General features: G+C 42.9%; 1 protein-coding gene across 2 annotated transcripts in view; it reads right to left on the bottom strand.

Annotated features, from left to right (window-relative positions):
• Window positions 1–20,580, bottom strand: part of CFAP47 (cilia and flagella associated protein 47) — a 1,117,227-nt gene that overhangs the window by 817,851 nt on the left and 278,796 nt on the right. For both annotated transcript variants that reach the window (XM_073664712.1, XM_073664711.1), the window contains exons 28-31: window positions 13,932–14,029; window positions 12,023–12,166; window positions 4,065–4,284; window positions 1,422–1,634 (exon numbers count right to left, since the gene is read on the bottom strand). In XM_073664712.1, the coding sequence (XP_073520813.1) occupies window positions 1,422–1,634; window positions 4,065–4,284; window positions 12,023–12,166; window positions 13,932–14,029 (675 nt within the window). The remainder of the gene's footprint in view (window positions 1–1,421; window positions 1,635–4,064; window positions 4,285–12,022; window positions 12,167–13,931; window positions 14,030–20,580) is intronic.

Below are 20,580 nucleotides of genomic sequence, written 5' to 3'. Positions count from 1 at the left end.
CTCTTAGGAAACCCTCCAGGATTTTACCCACAGTAGAGGTTAAGCTTACTGGCCTATAATTTCCAAGTTCAGTTTTTGTCCCCTTTTTGAATATTGGCACCACATTTGCTATACGCCAGTCCTGTGGTACAGACCCTGTTATTATGGAATCTTTAAAGATTAAAAATAATGGTCTATCTATGACGTTACTTAATTCCTGCAGTACTCGCGGGTGTATCCCATCCGGGCCCGGGGATTTGTCAACTTTAGTGATTTTTAGACGCCGCCGTACTTCCTGCTGGGTTAAGCAAGTGACATTTACTGGAGAATTTTTGTTATCACTGATCATGTTTTCTGTCATGCGATTTTCTTCTGTAAATACGGTTGAAAAAAAATCATTTAGCATATTGGCTTTTTCCTCATCCTCATTCACCATTTCACCCAGACTATTTTTAAGGGGGCCAACACTATCATTTTTTAGTTTTTTACTATTTATGTAGTTAAAGAATATTTTGGGGTTATTTTTACTTTCTCTGGCAATGATTCTCTCTGCCTCAATCTTTGCTGCCTTGATTTGGTTTTACATAATTTATTTAATTTTCTATATTTATTTAATGCCTCATCACTACCTACTTGCTTTAGTTCTCTAAATGCTTTCTTTTTGTCACTTATTGCGCCCCTTACAGCTCTATTTAGCCATAGTGGTTTCCTCCTATTTCCAGCATGTTTATTCCCATAGGGTATATATTGTACACAGGTCCTATTCAGGATGTTAATAAATGTCTCCCATTTGCATTGTGTAGTTTTATGTCTCAGGATATCGTCCCAGTTTATTGCACTAAGATCATCTCTTAACCGTTGGAAATTTGCCTTCCTGAAGTTTAGTGTCCTTGTAACCCCTCTACTACACATCTTATTAAAGGTTACATGAAAACGTATTATTTTGTGATCACAATTACCCAAGTGACCCCCAACTCGTATATTTGATATGCGGTCTGGGTCCGTACACTGATACTCACACCGATCAGCAGAATGGTAAACTTTTATCTCCGATGTGGTTATTTTATCCTCGTTTCAAAATGGAGCGGCAGGTAGGATGCCTGACCGATGCTACAATGATTCTCTCTGCTGGGAAAAGCCGAGCCCAGTGCTAGGGAATGAACGCAATGGTGGTCAAACATACAAACATTGGCTGGACCGCCACTGATTGATAATTGTCACCTATCCTGTGGAGAGATGATAACTTGTTTTCACTGGAGAACCCCTTTAAATTATAAAGCCATTATTTTCATTGCAATACTGTATGTTGCTTTAAAATCCTCATGGATTAGATTTTTACTTCAGTGCATTCATCTTACATTTCATGGTCATTAACATCCCTTTTCTATTTCTATCATGTTTTTAAATCATTTATTTAGATCTCTCAAAATGTCAAGGCTTACTTGAGGAAAGTGAGGAGTGTCGCATGCTGCCAGTGAAGCTGTAGGACTCGTTCTGTGGGATCAGAGGGCAATGACTGGCTTGCAGTAATTCCAGGCAGCATCTGTCCACTCAGGTAGAACAGCATGTCATAAATGGTTTTTGTCTGCTTGCCAAGATTTATTGTTTTCGTTGCTTTTCCTTCACACTTTGACAACTTGACTTTGCATACACCGCTGAAAACATTAGAAATACATAAAAAGTGAAAATACACTTTTCACTTATGAAACATTATTAATGCTGCCGAGAATAATAGAAAAAAAACTTTATCTACTTAATGCAAAAGCCTAAAATTGTATGGTACAAATTATAATAAACACTAATAGAAATTAATTCAAAGGGATCAACTTGTGAAGACTGGTGTTGTACATGGCAGTCTTAATGAAAAGGTATGGTGGGGAAAGATGAGTTAAAATAATTATTAAATCAGTATTAAAGTAGAGTAACTTTTAATGAATTCGGAGGGCTCCGCCACGCCCCATCCTGCTCTACTCTTCTGCCACCCACTTTGGTGGAGCTGGCCAGGAGTGGCATAAAAATGCCAAAAGTCACAACATTTTTGCGTAACTTAGCATTGTCCAAAAATATCTGCAATTTTTTAAAGTGTTTTGCTCCAGAAAACTGGTGTAAACATTTTGATGAATCGCCCCCAAAAAGTTTAAATTATAATCGCCTTTATAGTATGGAAGCAAGCAATCTATGTTACCATTGTAACGTGATAACTCTTGTGCACAATCTTGTGTAGGTCACATCTATTAAGTCAAAAATACATAAAATTAAACCAGATAGCTTTTTAATACAATGAATATATGTATATATATATATATATATATATATATATATATTAAGGAAAATGCCTAAAAAATCTATAGTAAATTGTGTCACATAAACTGGAGCATATAATGTGCGCTAAATGTATTATGTTGAAGAGACCAGGCCAAGGGTATTCATAGAATGAGGCAAATGCATACAGAGCAAGCTTTGATAGTGTATATATACAGTGGCATGTAAAAGTTTGGGCACTACTGGTCAAAAAAACTGTTATTCTGAACAGTTAAGCAGGTTGAAGATGAAATGTTCTCTAAAGGGCCTAAAGTTAAAGCTGACACATTTCCATTGTATTTTAGGCCAAAAAATATATATATTTTCAACTTTTACATTGTTCACAATAACAGTAATTTTGACCAGGAGTGCCCAAACTTTTACATGCCGTTGTATGTCCCATTCATGGGGAAGAAATAGAAATGTGTCTAAGGTTCTGTTTAAATTTAGTTTCTTGCTTATTTTAAGGGCATTCACCACAAATATTCCCCCTTCGTATACCTCAAATGGGAGCCTTTGGTGTATGCCAATGTATAAGTATTCAGTAGCATTCCTTAAAGGGGCTTTCTCATGATGCGTTTTCAGGAGCGCACCGCTGCTCTGCCTTATGGCATCCCGAGGGGCAGTGCTCGCCAGAGATTGACAATGCATCCCGAGGGGCAGTGCTCATCTGATGATTGACAATGCATCCCGAGGGGCAGTGCTCGCCTGATGATTGACAATTCAAGACAATTCAATTGTTGTGCTTACGCTCTAAGATAGCGGCTAGATTCAAGTGGTAAAGAAAAGAGCCTGTAAGCGCTATGCTCCTTGCCTAGAAAACGGCCACCTCTGATAGACTGCAGCTATGGCCGGTAACCTAGGCAACAAACAGTAAACTATAGAATTCAAAATCCTTCCATTTAGAACAGAGAGCATTTTTAATAAGAAATAAATTGTAAAGTTATTTGTTTTTACAAGCACTTTGCTATTTTACCGATTTAAGAAGTTAAGACAACCATTAACCTCCATTGTAAAAAAATATATTCATCGACACTGACCTTTTTGGCCTAAAGCAGGACAGCATAGTAGGTATGTTCATACTGGCCCAGCATAAAAAGTACACTTTTTTTACATACACTGGGTGCATAATACCCATGGTATGTTTTGGGTGGGTGCAGGAGCTTTCTTAGTAGATAGACTGAACAGGAAGAAAAATCAAAGACCAGACCCTAACATGCCTTAGCTAGTTGCACTACAGATACAATATACATTTTATTACATTTCATATAATTTGTGCCATTTCAATTAGACCTAAATGTATACCACTACCTAAGTGGATACACAATTTAGCTATATAGGGCATTAATAGGCTGTATGTGATATATGCAGGGGCAGACCATTGGTGCAACCTGTGCAGTTGCCCATGGGCCAAAAAGGTATGGGAGTGCACTTCCACCTACAAAGAGTGTGAAATTGGGTCTTATAATGAGCTATTGGACTGCAAAAGGTCCATATAAAGTTATTGTACAGGGGCCTCTTCTGTCTGTGTCCACTCCTAGTTGTATGTCTAGCTATGTTCCATAAACTGTGGAATTTGCATAGTGACAGAAAGTGAAATCAAGCAAATAGATATTAAATTCTCAAATAGAGAATTATCCTTTAGGACAGTCAGATATAATCCTTGGCTCTAATGATGCATACACCCTCATATCATTCTCAATGTCATAAGACATAGATATATAATGCATAGGATGAATATGGACTCAGAAGAGGTTCTAGATGTATCTTCAGTTTTACTCTACCTCCATAGTGATTGTGGAATAGTAATAGGATTGCAGCCACTAGCCCATCCAAACAGACTAAACCAGGTCTGAACTGTGGCTAGAACTTTCTGAAAGAACATCCATTCTTCAGAGTCTTCTTCAGGGTAAAACGACAGCTCTAACTTGTCCTTTATTATCTCATATTGATTCTCCTCTTCTCGCATTTGTGTTTTTTCATTAGCCGGCACGTTGTCATCTTCTGATATATATAATGGAATATATTTTACATTACTACATGATAATCTTAACCACAAAACGTTTAAACATCCAAATATTGAAACTCATCTTTGTTTCCAAACTGCTGCATTGTACTCCATAAAGTTTAGGAAAGAATAAATGTTCTGCTCTCTGAGATAATGTTATTAACGGCATTAATCTAAGTGAGAAGCAGTTTCCCGCTATTATGTGCGGCTTTCACAGTTGACTAAGGCAATGGATGAAAACAACAACAAGAAAGTTTATTTTACAGTTTGGTTTTCATTAAGCACTTGGTGATTGAATGTTTCACTTTGCACAAATTAACAAATAAATTAGATTGCGGCTGTTTTTGTTCCTTCATAGCAATTTTGTAAATATGCAGTACATGAATAGTAGATAAATCCTGGGCTGGAAGAAAACTTTCTTGACTTCTATGACATCTACTAGTAATACAGAGCCATAATGTCCAATATTCTGTACCATCACACTGTACTGCCTTCAATATACAGAGCACATTACAACTGGTGTATACAGTAGTAACACACTGAAACTGGTACAAGACCCACAACTGGCTGTTCCACCGGATGGTGCAGTAAACATACATTTGAGGTACTTCCTATCTATAAATACAAATTCCTACAAAAGGGGTATTCCCATTTTACAAATTTAAAGGGGTTGTCTGGACATTTAATACTGATGACCTATCCTCAGAATTGGTCATCAATATCAGATCAATATCAGATCAGTGGATGGTCTGAATCCTGGCAGCCACATCAATCAGCTATAAGAGCTCAGCCGAATAAAAAAAATAAAATATGTGTTCAAAACAATAGGAGTTGATGGGCAGTTCTAGGTAGCAGCCGCTAAACATTGCATGGAGCGATGCTGTTCAATATTTAAAGGGAATCTGTCACCACTTTGGAGCTATCAGACCTATACTATGGGCATACAGGGTATAGAAAAGTAAATCTATACATACCTGTATGGTAGAGGTCTGTATGCAGAGAAATGTAGTTTTATCTCCTTGCTTTTTTACAGGCTTGGCGTCCCCCGGACGCCAAGCTATCTCCACCCATCTGCTTATTATTCCCCCAAGTCCCCACCTATGTCCACGTTTACCATATTTCTCCCCCTTCCCGCACTTCACAGGTCCCTGTGATGTGCGCTTTTGTCCCTCACCTCCCGGCGCATGCGCAAAGCGCGGCTCACAGGGAGTGCGCTTTGTTTCCTCCCAGGCCAGTTTGGCTGAGCACAGTGCCACAGTGCTCTATTGCGCAGGCACCGGGGAGTCACTGTGGACTCCCCGGCACCTGCGCAATAGAGCACTGTGCTCAGCCAAACGGGCCTGGGAGGAACAAAGCGCACTCCCTGTGAGCCGCGCTTTGCGCATGCCCCGGGAGGTGAGGGAAAAAAGCGCACATCACAGGGACCTGTGAAGTGCGGGGAGGGGGATAAATATGGTAAACGTGGACATAGGCAGGGAATTGGTGGAATAATAAGAAGACGGGCAAAGTGAATGAAAGAAAAGAGAAATCTAAAGCAAATCCTTCTGTGTCATCTTCACATAATCCCAAACAGACTCATTGATGTTGAGATCAGGTCTTTGTGGGGCATATATCATCACTCTCAGGACTCATTGGTCTTCTTGATGCTGAAGACAGCTCTTATTGACATTGGCTGTATGTTTAGTCTCGTTGTCTTGCTACACAATGAATTTGGAACCAGTTTGACACGACCCTGATGGTATTGTATGATGGATAGTTTTCTGCCTGTATTTCTCAGCCTTGAGGGCATCATGAAATGGGAAATTTTGACTCTTTGCATGAAAACATCAGCTGAGGTGCGGAAAAATGGCAGCTGGTGCTCTAGACTAATGAGTCAAAATATGAAACATTTGGCTGCATCAGACATCAGTTTGTTTGAGTAAGGGCTGGAGAGCAGTATAATAATGAGAGTTTGTAGGAATGTTTGAAGCATGGTGAAGGTTCCTGACAAGCATGAATAATACAGGAAAATACTTCTACATCATGCAGTACCATGAGGAAGTTATATGATTGTCTCAAAATTTGTTCTGCAGCAGGACAATGACCATAAACATACACATAATGTCATTAAGAACTATCTTCTGCGTAAAGAAGAACAAGGAGACTTGGAAGTGATGATATGGCCCCCATATAACCCTGTTCTCAACGTCATTGAGTCTGTCTGGGATTACATGAAGAGACAGAAGGATTTGAACAAGCCTACACTCACAGAAGATCTGTGGTTAGTTCTCCAAGATGTTTGCAACAGCTCATTGTCTCCAGGATGCCAGGCTGAATGGTCACATCATGCCACCGCTCAGCAATGAAATTCAGATGAAGAAGGGCTGGACTCATCGTGGAACAAATGGATCATCGGCGGACAGATGAGGAATATGGTGTTTTATTTTTTTTTATTTTACACTAATAAATGGAAAAAAGAGGGTGGGAGTGTTTATTTCAAATAAAGGACTTTACGCTGTGCCTGTGTCTTTATTACATTTTACTATGGGGTTAATAATGGGGGTGTCTTATGGACGCCTCTCCATTGCTAACCCCTGGGCTTGATTTCAGTGGCCGTAAAACAGCTGACATCAACCATAATCCTATCACCCCACTTGCCACTGCACCACGGCAAGTGGGAAGAGCCGAGGTCAAGCACCAGATTTGGCACATCTTATTGATGCACCATTTCAGGGGCCGCTGAGAGATGATATTATTAGCCTGGGAGGGGGGCCAATATCCACAGCCCCTTCCCAGGCTATTAATATCAGCCCACAGCTATCTGTTTAGCCTTTGCTGGTTAGAATTTATAGAGGGACCCTACGTAATTTTTTTTCTGGGGTGCCGCTGTAAACTAACCAGTAAAGGCTACGCAGACAGCTGTGAGCTGTTATTAATAGCATGGGCACCTTTAGGGTTAATGGCCCCTTTCCAAGATTATTAACATTAGCCCCCAGCAGTCGGCTTTTCCTCTGGTGGTTATGAAAATTCTGTAGGAGCCCACACGTTTTTTTTTTACATTTATTTAATACATACTAGACACACACGCCGGCCGCTGACTACAACTATCATCAGCATCGCCTGCTCTCGATGATTGATGGGAGAGCAGGCGACAATGATGACAGTTGTAGTTAGCGATTTACACACACGCCGGCCGCTGACTACAAGTATCATCAGAGTCGCCTGCTCTTGCTGATCGCAGAGAGATGATGAGAACTGCCTTCGGCACCCGGCTCCTGGGAACAGTGCGAACTGTATGGCTTTTCCCAGGCACCAGTACATGTCACACTGATGACACACGGACCTCATCCTTGCGTCTTCAGTGTGCACGTGTGTGGCATGCATTTCGTCCGCGGTCCTGGTAAAAAACGGTCCGTATTTGTGGTCCTTAAAAAACAGTCTGCATATGGACATGAAAAACGGATGTGTGAAGGGGGCCTTACTTTGCAGAATTTTTTCCACACCTGCCTAAAACTTTACAGAGACTGTACATGCAGCCGACCCTGTAATCAATAACAGTTGATCTGTGGGGTTGCCGGGTGTCGGACCTATTTTGATCTTATAGTGATGACCTATCTTTAGGATAGGTCTCCAATATTAGTTTGCCCTTTAAAGCATATTTTATCATTGCATGATCAGTTGGGTGCGACCTCTGGGACCCACACCAATTTTGAGAATTGATAATGGACATTCTACCGCTACCGCAACCTGTCCTTAGAACAATTGCACAGAGCAGTATAAATGACCAGTGGTTTTCTTAGAATATCCTGCAAGTCCTTAAAAAGCAACTCAACCAACAATTACCTGAAGCTAAGCCCTATTCTGTCAAGTTTCTATTCATCCAGATCTGTGACAACAATGCGGGCAGGCTTGGAGCACTAACAGTTGGCTAGCTTCTTCTCTGGTGTCCTTGGAGGACAGTTGGCGTAACTCCTGCTCCTGTCTGCTAAAGGTAAGCTATTCCCTTTGTTTGTCTACCTTGTTGTCTTTAGTTTGCAATGGGGCCTGATCAGTGCTCACCCCTCCTCCTCCCTATCGAGGGCCAAGCTCTAGGGACATCCAGGGCTTAGGATCCTGCTCGGCGATAGGTGTGGAACATATATAGGGATGGTAGGGTAGGCAGGGTGATATTAGATCTGCCTAGGGGTCTCCACTCCCCCTTTCCCTAGTGTTTGAGCTTCCTCCCCCCCTTCCCTTCGTGTTGCACTTAGTCTCTCCCATACTGGGATTGACAGCAATGAATGGCTTATATTTACTGGTGAACCGGAAAAGCTTTCTTGTGTATGTATGTATATATATATATATATATATATATATATATATATACAGTACAGACCAAAAGTTTGGACACATCTTCTCATTTAAAGATTTTTCTGTATTTTCATGACTATGAAAATTGTACATTCACACTGAAGGCATCAAAACTATGAATTAACACATGTGGAATTATATACTTAACAAAAAAGTGTGAAACAACTGAAAATATGTTGTATATTCTAGGTTCTTCAAAGTAGCCACCTTTTGCTTTGATGACTGCTTTGCACACTCTTGGCATTCTCTTGATGAGCTTCAAGAGGTAGTCACCAGAAATGGTCTTCCAACAATCTTGAAGGAGTTCCCAGAGATGCTTAGCACTTGTTGGCTCTTTTGCCTTCACTCTGTGGTCCAGCTCACGCCAAACCATCTCGATTAGGTTCAGGTCTGGTGACTGTGGAGGCCAGGTCATCTGGCGTAGCACCCCATCACTCTTCTTCTTGGTCAAATAGCCCTTACACAGCCTGGAGGTGAGTTTGGTGTCATTGTCCTGTTGAAAAATAAATGATGGTCCAACTAAATGCAAACCGGATGGAATAGCATGCCACTGCAAGATGCTGTGGTAGCCATGCTGGTTCAGTATGCCTTCAATTTTGAATAAATCCCCAACAGTGTCACCAGCAAAGCACCCCCACACCATCACACCTCCTCCTCCATGCTTCACGGTGGGAACCAGGCATGTAGAGTCCATCCGTTCGCCTTTTCTGCGTCGCACAAAGACACAGTGGTTGGAACCAAAGATCTCAAATTTGGACTCATCAGACCAAAGCACAGATCTCTACTGGTCTAATATCCATTCCTTGTGCTTTTTAGCCCAAACAAGTCTCTTCTGCTTGTTGCCTGTCCTTAGCAGTGGTTTCCTAGCAGCTATTTTACCATGAAGGCCTGCTGCACAAAGGCCTGCTGCTAGAACTCTGTGTGGCATTGACCTGGTCTCTAATCTGAGCTGCTGTTAACCTGCGATTTCTGAGGCTGGTGACTCGGATAAACTTATCCTCAGAAGCAGAGGTGACTCTTGGTCTTCCTTTTCTGGGGCGGTCCTCATGTGAGCCAGTTTCTTTTTAGCGCTTGATGGTTTTTGCAACTGCAGTTGGGGACACTTTCAAAGTTTTCCCAATTTTTCGGACTGACTGACCTTCATTTCTTAAAGTAATGATGGCCACTTGTTTTTCATTACTTAGCTGCTTTTTCCTTGCCATAATACAAATTCTAACAGTCTAGTCAGTAGGTCTATCAGCTGTGCATCCACCAGACTTCTGCACAACACAACTGATGGTCTCAACCCCATTTATAAGGCAATAAATCCCACTTATTAAACCTGACAGGGCACAGCTGTAAAGTGAAAACCATTTCCGGTGACTACCTCTTGAAGCTCATCAAGAGAATGCCAAGAGTGTGCAAAGCAGTCATCAAAGCAAAAGGTGGCTACTTTGATGAACCTAGAATATAAGACATATTTTCAGTTGTTTCACACTTTTTTGTTAAGTATATAATTCCACATGTGTTAATTCATAGTTTTGATGCCTTCAGTGTGAATGTACAATTTTCATAGCCATGAAAATACAGAAAAATCTTTAAATGAGAAGGTGTGTCCAAACGTTTGGTCTGTACTGTATATATATATATATATATATATATATATATATATATATTTTTGTGGGTATGTGTGTCCTTTCTTAACAATCATTTAATCACGGAGGGTATGACAGAACACTAGAAATAAATATGAAATACGTACATTCATAAATATATGACTATGCGACAAGGGTGGAATATTGTTTTAATAATGCTAATTATAAAATCATTATCAGTCTGTTGGATGAGATATTTCCTCTAGGATCCAGGGAAGGCACTGTAAAACCTTGACAGCCATACTTAATCTTTAGGATTGCTCTGTGCAATATGTTTGAAAATAACAGAAGAACTGTAAAGCAAATTGGAAAATAACATTGCTTTCCCAACTGAGTAGTCAGCCCTAAAATAAAATCAAGAGCAGCGCAAAAAAGAGTATCAAAGGTATAAAGTAAAGCTCTTTCCGATAATGCACGACTGTGTATTTCACTATTGGAATTGAAATCCATTTCAGTACTTATGCCTTAAACATTTTATCATGTAGTATAATGGAGTTTTCTTTTCTCAGTGTATATAACCCTTTATCTCTCCAAGCCACTGATATCCATATCCTCCCATATCATACTAAAAAGTGTCCATAAAGCTTAACAGCAAGGACAGCATTGTAATCAGCACTGTATTTTATATTGGCCCCTATCCCCAGACAAAGAAATTAAGCCACTCTTGAACAGAGGATGCCATTCAAATCACAATGAGATAGAGGAACAGTGAAATCAGCTCGGTAATATAAGCGCAATTACCACAAGCTTTCCAATAGAAAACCCCACTAGGGGCTGTCAGGTGTCGGACCCCACTGATCTAAAAAATAATGACCTAGCATGAGGAAAGGTCATCAATTTTAGATGCCTGGACAATCTCTTTCTGCCAGCACTGGAAGCAGTTTATCATAAACCTCTCCAACTGAATCAATAGTGGCTGCTGTCATTTTCTTAAAGGGAATCTGTCAGCAGGTTTTTGCTATTTAACGTGGAGACGGTATGTTGGCACTCCGTACTATAGCGTGGTCTTCGTGGAGGAGAAGCATGCAAAAGGAAGTGAATCCTGGCACTCATGTGTTGAATGAGTAATTGCTGTTTATTCAAGTGCAAATTCCATTAGGACGTTTCAGCCCATCCCAAGCTTTTCTCAACAATGCAGTCAAGATACAAACACAAGTTTATAAAAGTCAAGGAAATGACATAATCATTTTTGCTATTTAATCTGAGAGCAGCATAATATAGGGTACAAGAACCTGATTGTAGTGATGTGTCACTTATTAGGCTGTGTGTTGTAGTTTCAATACAATCAGTGTTTCATCAGCAGGAGATTAACACTACAGGACTACATCTCACATGCCATGCAGTCAGGCTAATCTGTGTAATCCCACCCCTGATTAGCAGCTTGTTGACAATTCACAGTGTACAGAGGAAGCTGCCAGCCAGGGGTGTGGGCAAGGTAATACATCTACATCTACATTTACATCAGACAAACAAGGATTCTATCAAAACTACACCAAGCAGCCCAGTAAGTGACACATCGCTGGAATCCGTGTTTCTTGCCTTTTATTATACTGCTCTCATATTATATAGTAAAAACCTGCTGATAGATTCCATTTAAATAAATGTAATTTAGAGCTTTGTATCAGAAAAATAGAGGAATACTCTATAAAGATATTAGAAATAGCATGAATTCAGGACTTTTGGTTCAGTTGAAATAAGCATTGCAAAAAACACTAGCATTAACATTGGCATATTTCCACAATAATATATGATGTAAGTAACGTTTACTAACCTGAAATAGATTCTTCATATGTAGAACTTGTAATAGCCCCGAGGGAACTGGAGGATGTGCTCTGAGAAGGTGTATCTGGTATATGGCAAGGGCGTAGAACAGCTTCCCCTATGCCACCATTTTTTCCATTAATCCCATTGTGGCCTAAATAATATAGAAAAGCACCTAATCACATCACTGACATGTTATATTTTTCAGACAAAAAACTTTAAAAACTATAATCATATCTGTATTTTAACAGTACAGCACCTTTTGCAAAACATCTATAAAAACAGAATGAATAATTGATAAATTCAGTTGGCACTTGAGTATTCCCTGGCAAATACCTCTGACACAAGCGTATGACATATCCTACTGTACACGCGTAGAGAAGGCGGAGGAAACAATAAAAGTGCAACAGAGTTTTATCCGATGACCACTGGCAATAAAGTGAAAGGAGGTGCTCAACTGATCTCGTTGTGTATTACACAATAATTGATGGAACTCAGAGTTGTCGGCTGCTGGAGCCCCACAGGTTAAAAACGTGTAAAGTGCCAAGTAGGAGAAAAAGGGTCTTCTGCACTGCTGATGAAAATCCGAGGAGGAATCCAGGAGACAGGATTGGTAGCAATGCGGTTTATTATCAACGCGTTTCGAAGTCATCCGACTTCTTCAGGTAAAATCACAAACGTAGCCTTGAGGGGAATTTCGCTCTCACGGCTTTACTTTTATTTCAACCCTGGGGGGAATCCTGGGCTCACATAAAGTTTTGAGACTCACAGACTCACTGCTGTGTGTGAGCCAATGATTCCCCCCAGGGATTAAAAGAAAGTAAAGCCGTGAGAGTGAAATTCCCCTCCAGGCTACAATTGTGATTTTACCTGATGAAGAAGTCGGATGACTTCGAAATGCGTTGATAAAAAAAGGCATTGCAACCAATTCTCTCTCTTAGATTCCACCTTTGGATTTTCATCAGCAGCGCAGAAGACCCATTTTATCCTACTTGGTATATGCTACTGTACAGGCATACCATAGCATAAGTCATAATTGTCATACAGAAAACGAGAGGTATGCTAGTTCATACCAGCCCAACATATCCTAGCTGCATATGAACCTTTGTATACATTCGGTGTATGAGTAGGGAAGCAATCACAGTACATATGCCAAAAGTTAAAAAGAAAACAGAATGTGAACAAAGCTTTACTGTAATAACTATTGAAAACAATATACCACATTATTTGCCATCCTTAATTCATTAGAATAAGCTACAGGAATTGTCCCCTTAAAATAAGTTATCACCTATCCCCAGGATAGATGGCAATTTGTTGATTGGTGAGAGTCCGACCACGGGTACTCACATAAGAATGGAGTGACAGTGCACATGTGCGCCCTGAGTTCCATTAATTCCCTATGGGACTGCCGAGTGCTGCACTCGGCTTTTTCTGGCAGCCTCATAGGGAATGAATGGAGCAGTAGTTTAGTGTCCGATCTGCTGCATCATCTTGTACCGGGAATAAGAGTTCCTTGTTTGTAATAAAAGTTCCCCGATCTGCAGAACAGTGCGGGTCCCAGTGTTAGGACACCCAAAAATCAACTTGTTGATAGGTTATAATAACTTGTTTTAACAGGACAATCCCTTTTATCAAGCACATCCAAGTCTCAAGTTTTATAGAAAAATACTAATGTAGAAATTATAAATATAAAGTCTAATTGCAGTTTCTTTTTAAGTATGTGCAAAAAGAGAACAATTTTATTTTTAAACTCATGATATCTACTATCAAAATTTTTGCTAAACCCCATAGGGTCTAGTCCATAAGTAACTTCAAATACTGATTTATGATCATTGAAAATAATTATACACCATAACTAAAATTATGCATTTATTAGCATTACACATACTGTTTTATTATGTAAAAACTCAAGGAATTACCGCTTTTTAGAATGACTTGATCTGAGCGGTGGTATGCGAGGTATGGATATGCAGTCAACATGCAGTTTTCAGCCACTGCAGCAACCTGGAGGTGAAACCTGAAACAAAGAAAATGGGAAAAGGTGATATTGGATTTCTGACTGGCTTTCACAGGAAGATTGTAATGACTGGCACGGGGGTCATCAGCAGTCCCCCATGCTGTCATGACAACTCACCAGTGCCCCATGATCATGTCACGGGCGTGCTGATGGGAGCGTGAAACGAAGAGACCCCTGCCGGCACGTGTTAAATGCCGCTATCAGAGATTGACAGCGAAATTTAACAGGTAAATATCCATGGGTGGAGCTCCACTCCACTGTTAGAAGCCATCATGTGCAGGGAAAGATGCAGGTTCATCAAAAGCAGGGACACGACATATGGCGTAAATTTATGTCATATGTCTTAAAGGGAATCTGTTACCAGGTTTTTGCTGCCTAGTCTGACAGCAGCATAATGTAGAGATAGAGAGCCCAATTCCAAACGATGTGACCCTTACTGGGCTTCTTGCTGTAGTTTTGATACAATCACTCTTTTATAAGCAGGAGATTGTAACTAGAGGACTAGTAAACCTGCTGTCAAGCAGTTAAACCACAATCCCACCACTGATTGACAATTTTCTTCTTATGTACAGTGTGCACAGAAAGCTGCCAATCAGTGGTGTGGGCGGGGTTATACAGAGCTCAGCATTCAGAGAACTGATAGATCTGCAGCGGAGAAAACTGCAGCAACCAGTAATGTATGTGATACATCAATGAAGTTAGGGTTTCCCCCACACATCATGCAGCTTTCAGATGGGTAGAGAAAACCTGGTGACAGACTCTCTTTAACATTACCTCTATGGAAAGACTTTCTTCAATCCTCTCTGTTTAGCAGATCTCAGAGAACGCTCTGGTTTTTACCCTTTCACCCTTGTACAGGGATCTGGCTGCAGAGGCGTCCCTGTTGCATTCATAAAGAAGCTGTGGAGTGAGCTAACAGTAAAACAATAAATAACCCAGGTCAGTATGGAGGAAACAATGACAATTAGTAGACAGGGATGTGGCCAGGATCGTCCAGGTAAAGTCCTTAGAGGTCAGGCAGAGACATTATTCATAACAAGTTGTCACACACTCCATGGTAAAGTCCAATAAAGGCACCTGAAGGTTTAATCAATAGAGCAGTGGGTCAAAGAGTCAGGTCAGATATTCTGGAGATCAGGCAATAATAAGTGCACCATGTGCAAAAGTTTGCAAAAGCTGGACCGGTTTCTCATGATTATTTAAATAGGGCTCTGTCCACTGAACCCTGCATTGCCATTGGTTCATCAAGAAATCACATCAAAAGGACTTGTTAGGGCAACATGTGCTTTGTCCAGCATGATGAGTGGTCACTCTTTTGACAAAATGATGAATTGGATGTGAATACACCACCCAGCTATAACGTCATAGCTGCCTCCACCGCTATCAGCAATGACTGCTGAGTCAAAGAGCTGCTGTCTGAAAAAGGAGGTAGGAAATGGTGGAAGATGGTCAGTAAGAATGTTACTAGTGTTGAGCGAGCACTAAAATGCTCAGGTGCTCGAAGCTCGGGCCGAGCTCACCGTGATACTTGGGTGCTCGACCCGAGCAACGAGCCCAATGTTAGTCTATGGGAGACCTGAGCATTTTTGCGGCAGCACCCCTGGCAGTCTGTAGAAAGTCTAAAAACTGCCCAAAACGATAGTGACAGTGCTCAAAACGCATGGGGACAGCATGGGCATCGCCCCAGGAAGCATTTCTGACCCCCAGGTCACTGCTGTCAACAACGTGGTCAGAGGTATTAAGCCACTTTTACCGGCTCACAATAAAACGTTCAAAAACTAAACTGAAACGGTTTTCCTGTGAAATATGTTAAGGAACTTCCTTTCCAGGGTAAAGACTTGTGTATAAGGTAAAATAAATAATCGAAAACAAAAATACTCCTCCACACCTTGGGCTATGTTCACAAGTAGCATTTTTTATGCGTTTTTGCTCTTGTGTATTGCTTTCAACCGTGACAAATGCATTCACCGGGAAATGTCATTTTAACATTTTACAATCTTATCTGGCCATGTGCTGTGTGACACATTCATACAGTGCTGAAAAGACATGGGAACAGCAGGGGGAAGACCCATGGAAGCAACTCTGACACTCGGGTCACTGCCTAAAAGTGTGCCCATCAGAAGTGATCCTTTCCGCATCAGAAGATGCAGACTTGCAACTATCCCCGTTCAAGTCCTTGTCCCAGGGCAGTGTTCAATTGTACTTCCCACATTCGTTGCAATGCAAGCGCAAGTATGCAGCCTGCCACCCACCCACCCCAGGCTGCAATACCATACTGCTAGCTTGCTTACACTTGAAATGGGGCCTTTTAGTTTGGAGGAGGCCGAAGCTGGCCACTACCTCATGGCTGCTTTGGCACAGAGGTATCCATACTCAGTCACCAGCCGCCCGGCGGCCGGGTGTCCACGCTTGGTCCCCAGCCGGCAGGGGGCGGCCGGGTGTCCATACTCTGTCCCCAGCCGCCCCGCGGCCGGGTGTCCACACACGGTCCCCAGCTGCCTTGGGGCGGCCGGGTGTCCATAAATGGTCCCAAACCACCCCTATTTCTCCTTGGAACATCCCCCCACACACTTTTCTTAGCCCGGCCTGCTTTAGGGCAGCATTGGACAAGCCCACCAGAGAACCAGACTCCTCCGGTGGGCCCTGGCTTCTCCATCAGGGTAGTTGAAAGTGCCAAGGTGAGGAGCATGATGATGATGATAGAAGTTAGCACCTGCTTTGTTTTCTTGGAATGCAAGCGTAAGTGTGCAACCTGCCACTCACCCACCCCCAGGCTGCAATACCATACTGCTAGCTTGCTTGCACTTGAAATTGGGCCTTTTAGGCATGTGGAGGCAGACGCCGGCCACTATGTCATGGCTGCGTTGGCGACCTGGTATCCATACTCGGTCCCCAGCAGCCCCGCGGCCGTGTGTCCACACACGGTCCCCAGCCGCCTGCGGGCGGCTGGGTGTCCATAAACGGTCCCCAGCCGCCCCCATTTCTCCTTGGAACATCCCCCCACACTTTTCTTAGCCCGGCCTGCTTTAGGGCAGCATTGGACGAGCCCACCAGAGAACCAGACTCCTCCGGTGGGGCCTGGCTTCTCCATCAGGGGAGTTGAGAGTGCCAAGGTGAGGAGCATGATGATGATGATAGAAGTTAGCATCTGCTTTGTTTTCTTGGAATGCAAGCGTAAGTGTGCAACCTGCCACCCACCCACCCCCAGGCTGCAATACCATACTGCTAGCTTGCTTGCACTTGAAATGGGGCCTTTTAGTTTGGAGGAGGCCGAAGCTGGCCACTACCTCATGGCTGCTTCGGCAGCAAGGTATCCATACTCAGTCCCCAGCCGCTCGGCGGCCGGGTGTCCACGCTCGGTCCCCAGCCGCCCGGCGGCCGGGTGTCCACACACGGTCCCCAGCCGCCTGGGGGCGGCCGGTTGTACATAAATGGTCCCCAGCCGCCCTTATTTCTCCTTGGAACATCCCCCCACACTTTTCTTAGCCCCGCCTGCTTTAGGGCAGCATTGGACGAGCCCACCAGAGAACCAGACTCCTCTGGTGGGCCCTGGCTTCTCCATCAGGGGAGTTGAGAGTGCCAAGGTGAGGATCATGATGATCATGATGATAGAAGTTAGCATCTGCTTTGTTTTCTTGGAATACAAGCGCAAGTATGTAGTAGCGGCTGGGCCTGAGGTGGTCAGCGTTTTGGCACATACCCTACCTCCTCCGAGGATTGCTGGATGTTTTCCTGCTACTATCCCAGTTCTATGACTCCCGTTAAAACAAAGCTTCAGGTGATGAATGATGGATGAGGTGGTGGCAAAGGAGAAAGAGGAGGAGGAGGAACAGGGACCATTCACATCAATATCAGGCCAGTCAACCACACATGTCTAGTAGGATATGTTTCGGTACCAAAAGGAGAGGTTCGGCTACATAATTAAAGGGCATGCAGTGAGTGCAATGCCTACCAAAAATTTTGAGGCACTCCAATGCCCCTTGGAAGTGACATGGAGGTCAGAGGGCCTTAACTAAACCGTTTTTTCCATTTATAGCAACTGGGTCTCCTGTGCACTGTTGGCCTAAGCAGTGAATGAAAGGCTTTCCAAAAATTATGAGGAACTCCAATGCCCCTTGAAACAGACGAGGATTACAGCATACTTAAAACCTTATACCCATTATTGGGGAGTGGGTCTCCCTTAGTGTTCACCTATGCATTGAAAAACAAAATCTGACTAAAATTAGGAGGAAATGCAATGCCCGTTGGAAGAATGATGGAGTTCACAGTGGAATAAAAAGACAATATCAATGCCCCTTGAAAAAGTGGTGGAGGTCGCAGTAGCTTAACAAGACGGGTTTAATGCCCCTTGGAAAAGTGGTGGAGGTCGCAGTGGAATAAAAAGACAATATCAATGCCCCTGGGAAAAGTGATGGAGGTCGCAGTAGCTTAACAAGAGGGTTTTAATGCCCCTTGGAAGAGACGTGGAGGTCACAGTGGAATAAAAAGACAATATCAATGCCCCTGGGAAAAGTGGTGGAGGTCGCAGTAGCTTAACAAGACAGCTTTAATGCCCCTTGGAAAAGTGGTGGAGGTCGCAGCAGCTTAACAAGACGGTTTTAATGCCCCTTGGAAAAGTGGTAGAGGTCGCAGTAGCTTAACAAGACGGTTTAAATGCCCCTTGGAAGAGACGTGGAGGTCGCAGTAGCTTAACAAGACAGTTTTAATGCCCCTTGGAAGAGTGGTGGAGGTCACAGTAGCTTAACAAGACAGCTTTAATGCCCCTTGGAAAAGTGGTGGAGGTCGCAGTAGCTTAACAAGACAGCTTTAATGCCCCTTAGAAGAGTCGTGGAGGTCACAGTAGCTTAACAAGACAGCTTTAATGCCCCTTGGAAAAGTGGTGGAGGTCGCAGTAGCTTAACAAGATGGTTTTAATGCCCCTTGGAAAAGTGGTGGAGGTCGCATTAGCTTAACAAGACGGTTTGAATGCCCCTTGGAAGAGATGTGGAGGTCGCAGTGGAATAAAAAGACAATATCAATGCCCATGGGAAAAGTTGTGGAGGTCGCAGTAGCTTAACAAGACAGTTTTAATGCCCCTTGGAAGAGTGGTGGAGGTCGCATTAGCTAAACAAGATGGTTTTAATGCCCCTTGGAAGAGACGTGGAGGTTGCAGTAGCTTAACAAGACGGTTTAATTGCCCCTTGGAAGAGACGTGGAGGTTGCAGTAGCTTAACAAGACGGTTTTAATGCCCCTTGGAAAAGTAGTGGAGGTCGCATTAGCTTAACAAGACGGTTTGAATGCCCCTTGGAAGAGATGTGGAGGTCGCAGTGGAATAAAAAGACAATATCAATGCCCATGGGAAAAGTTGTGGAGGTCGCAGTAGCTTAACAAGACAGTTTTAATGCCCCTTGGAAGAGTGGTGGAGGTCGCATTAGCTAAACAAGATGGTTTTAATGCCCCTTGGAAGAGACGTGGAGGTTGCAGTAGCTTAACAAGACGGTTTAATTGCCCCTTGGAAGAGACGTGGAGGTTGCAGTAGCTTAACAAGACGGTTTTAATGCCCCTTGGAAAAGTGGTGGAGGTCACATTAGCTTAACAAGACAGTTTTAATGCCCCTTGGAAGAGACATGGAGGTTGCAGTAGCTTAACAAGGCGGGTTAAATGTCCCTTGGAAGAGACGTGGAGGTCAGAGTGGTTTAACAAGACAGTTTTAATGCTCCTTACAAGAGCCATGCAGTACAGCATAATACAAACATTATTCCCATTATTGGAGAGTGGGTATCCCATAGTCTTTGCCTATGCCTTCCAAGCAAAAGCTGCCAAAAATTAGGACGGAGGAACTTGCAATGCTGGCAACACTGACCACGGTCACCCTGGTGGTATAGTGGTGGTGGAGGCTGAGGATAAGGAGAAGAGAAAAAAAAAGCCGAATTGAGGAAGCGTATACCCATGTGTGGGTGTGAAGCGGTGCATGGGAATACACCTCCCGAAATAACACAGTGGATTTGACTTTATGTTACTCTGCTGTCATTTGGTGGTGATGAGAAGTCTGGCCCAATCCAGCCCTTGTTCATTTTGATAAGGGTCAGCTTGTCAGCATTGTCAGTTGACAGGCGAGTGCGCTTATCAGTTATAATTCCCCCAGCGGCACTAAAAACACGCTCCAATAACACGCTAGCGGCAGGGCAGGCCAGGACCTCCAAGGCGTACAGAGCGAGTTCATTCCAAGTGTCCAGCTTGGATACATAATAATTAAAAGGCACAGAGGAATCACGGAGGACGCTGGTACGGTCAGCAAGGTACTCCCTCAACATCTTTTGAAACTTTCCACTCCTTGTGAGAGTACCCCGCGCCTCAGGGCCTGTAAGCTGGGCGGGTTTCAGAACACTGTCCCAGAACATTGACAGTGTTCCCCTGCCTCTGCTGGATTGGAGTTGCGTCTCTCTTGCCTGTACGCCTTGGTTGGTCAACGAACTGTGACCTCTGCCGCTAGCGTGTTCAGATGGGAATTTTTTTTAACAGTTTTGCAGCAAGGGCCTTCTGGTACTGCCCCATTTTTGTAGACCTCTCC

The sequence above is a fragment of the Phyllobates terribilis genome, unplaced genomic scaffold (assembly GCF_046119375.1).
Source record: "Phyllobates terribilis strain yellow unplaced genomic scaffold, ASM4611937v1 Scaffold_2__4_contigs__length_985480577, whole genome shotgun sequence".
Taxonomy (NCBI): domain Eukaryota; kingdom Metazoa; phylum Chordata; class Amphibia; order Anura; family Dendrobatidae; genus Phyllobates; species Phyllobates terribilis.
Note: the sequence above shows the minus strand (reverse complement) of the source record. Positions and strands in the feature narration are given on the sequence as shown.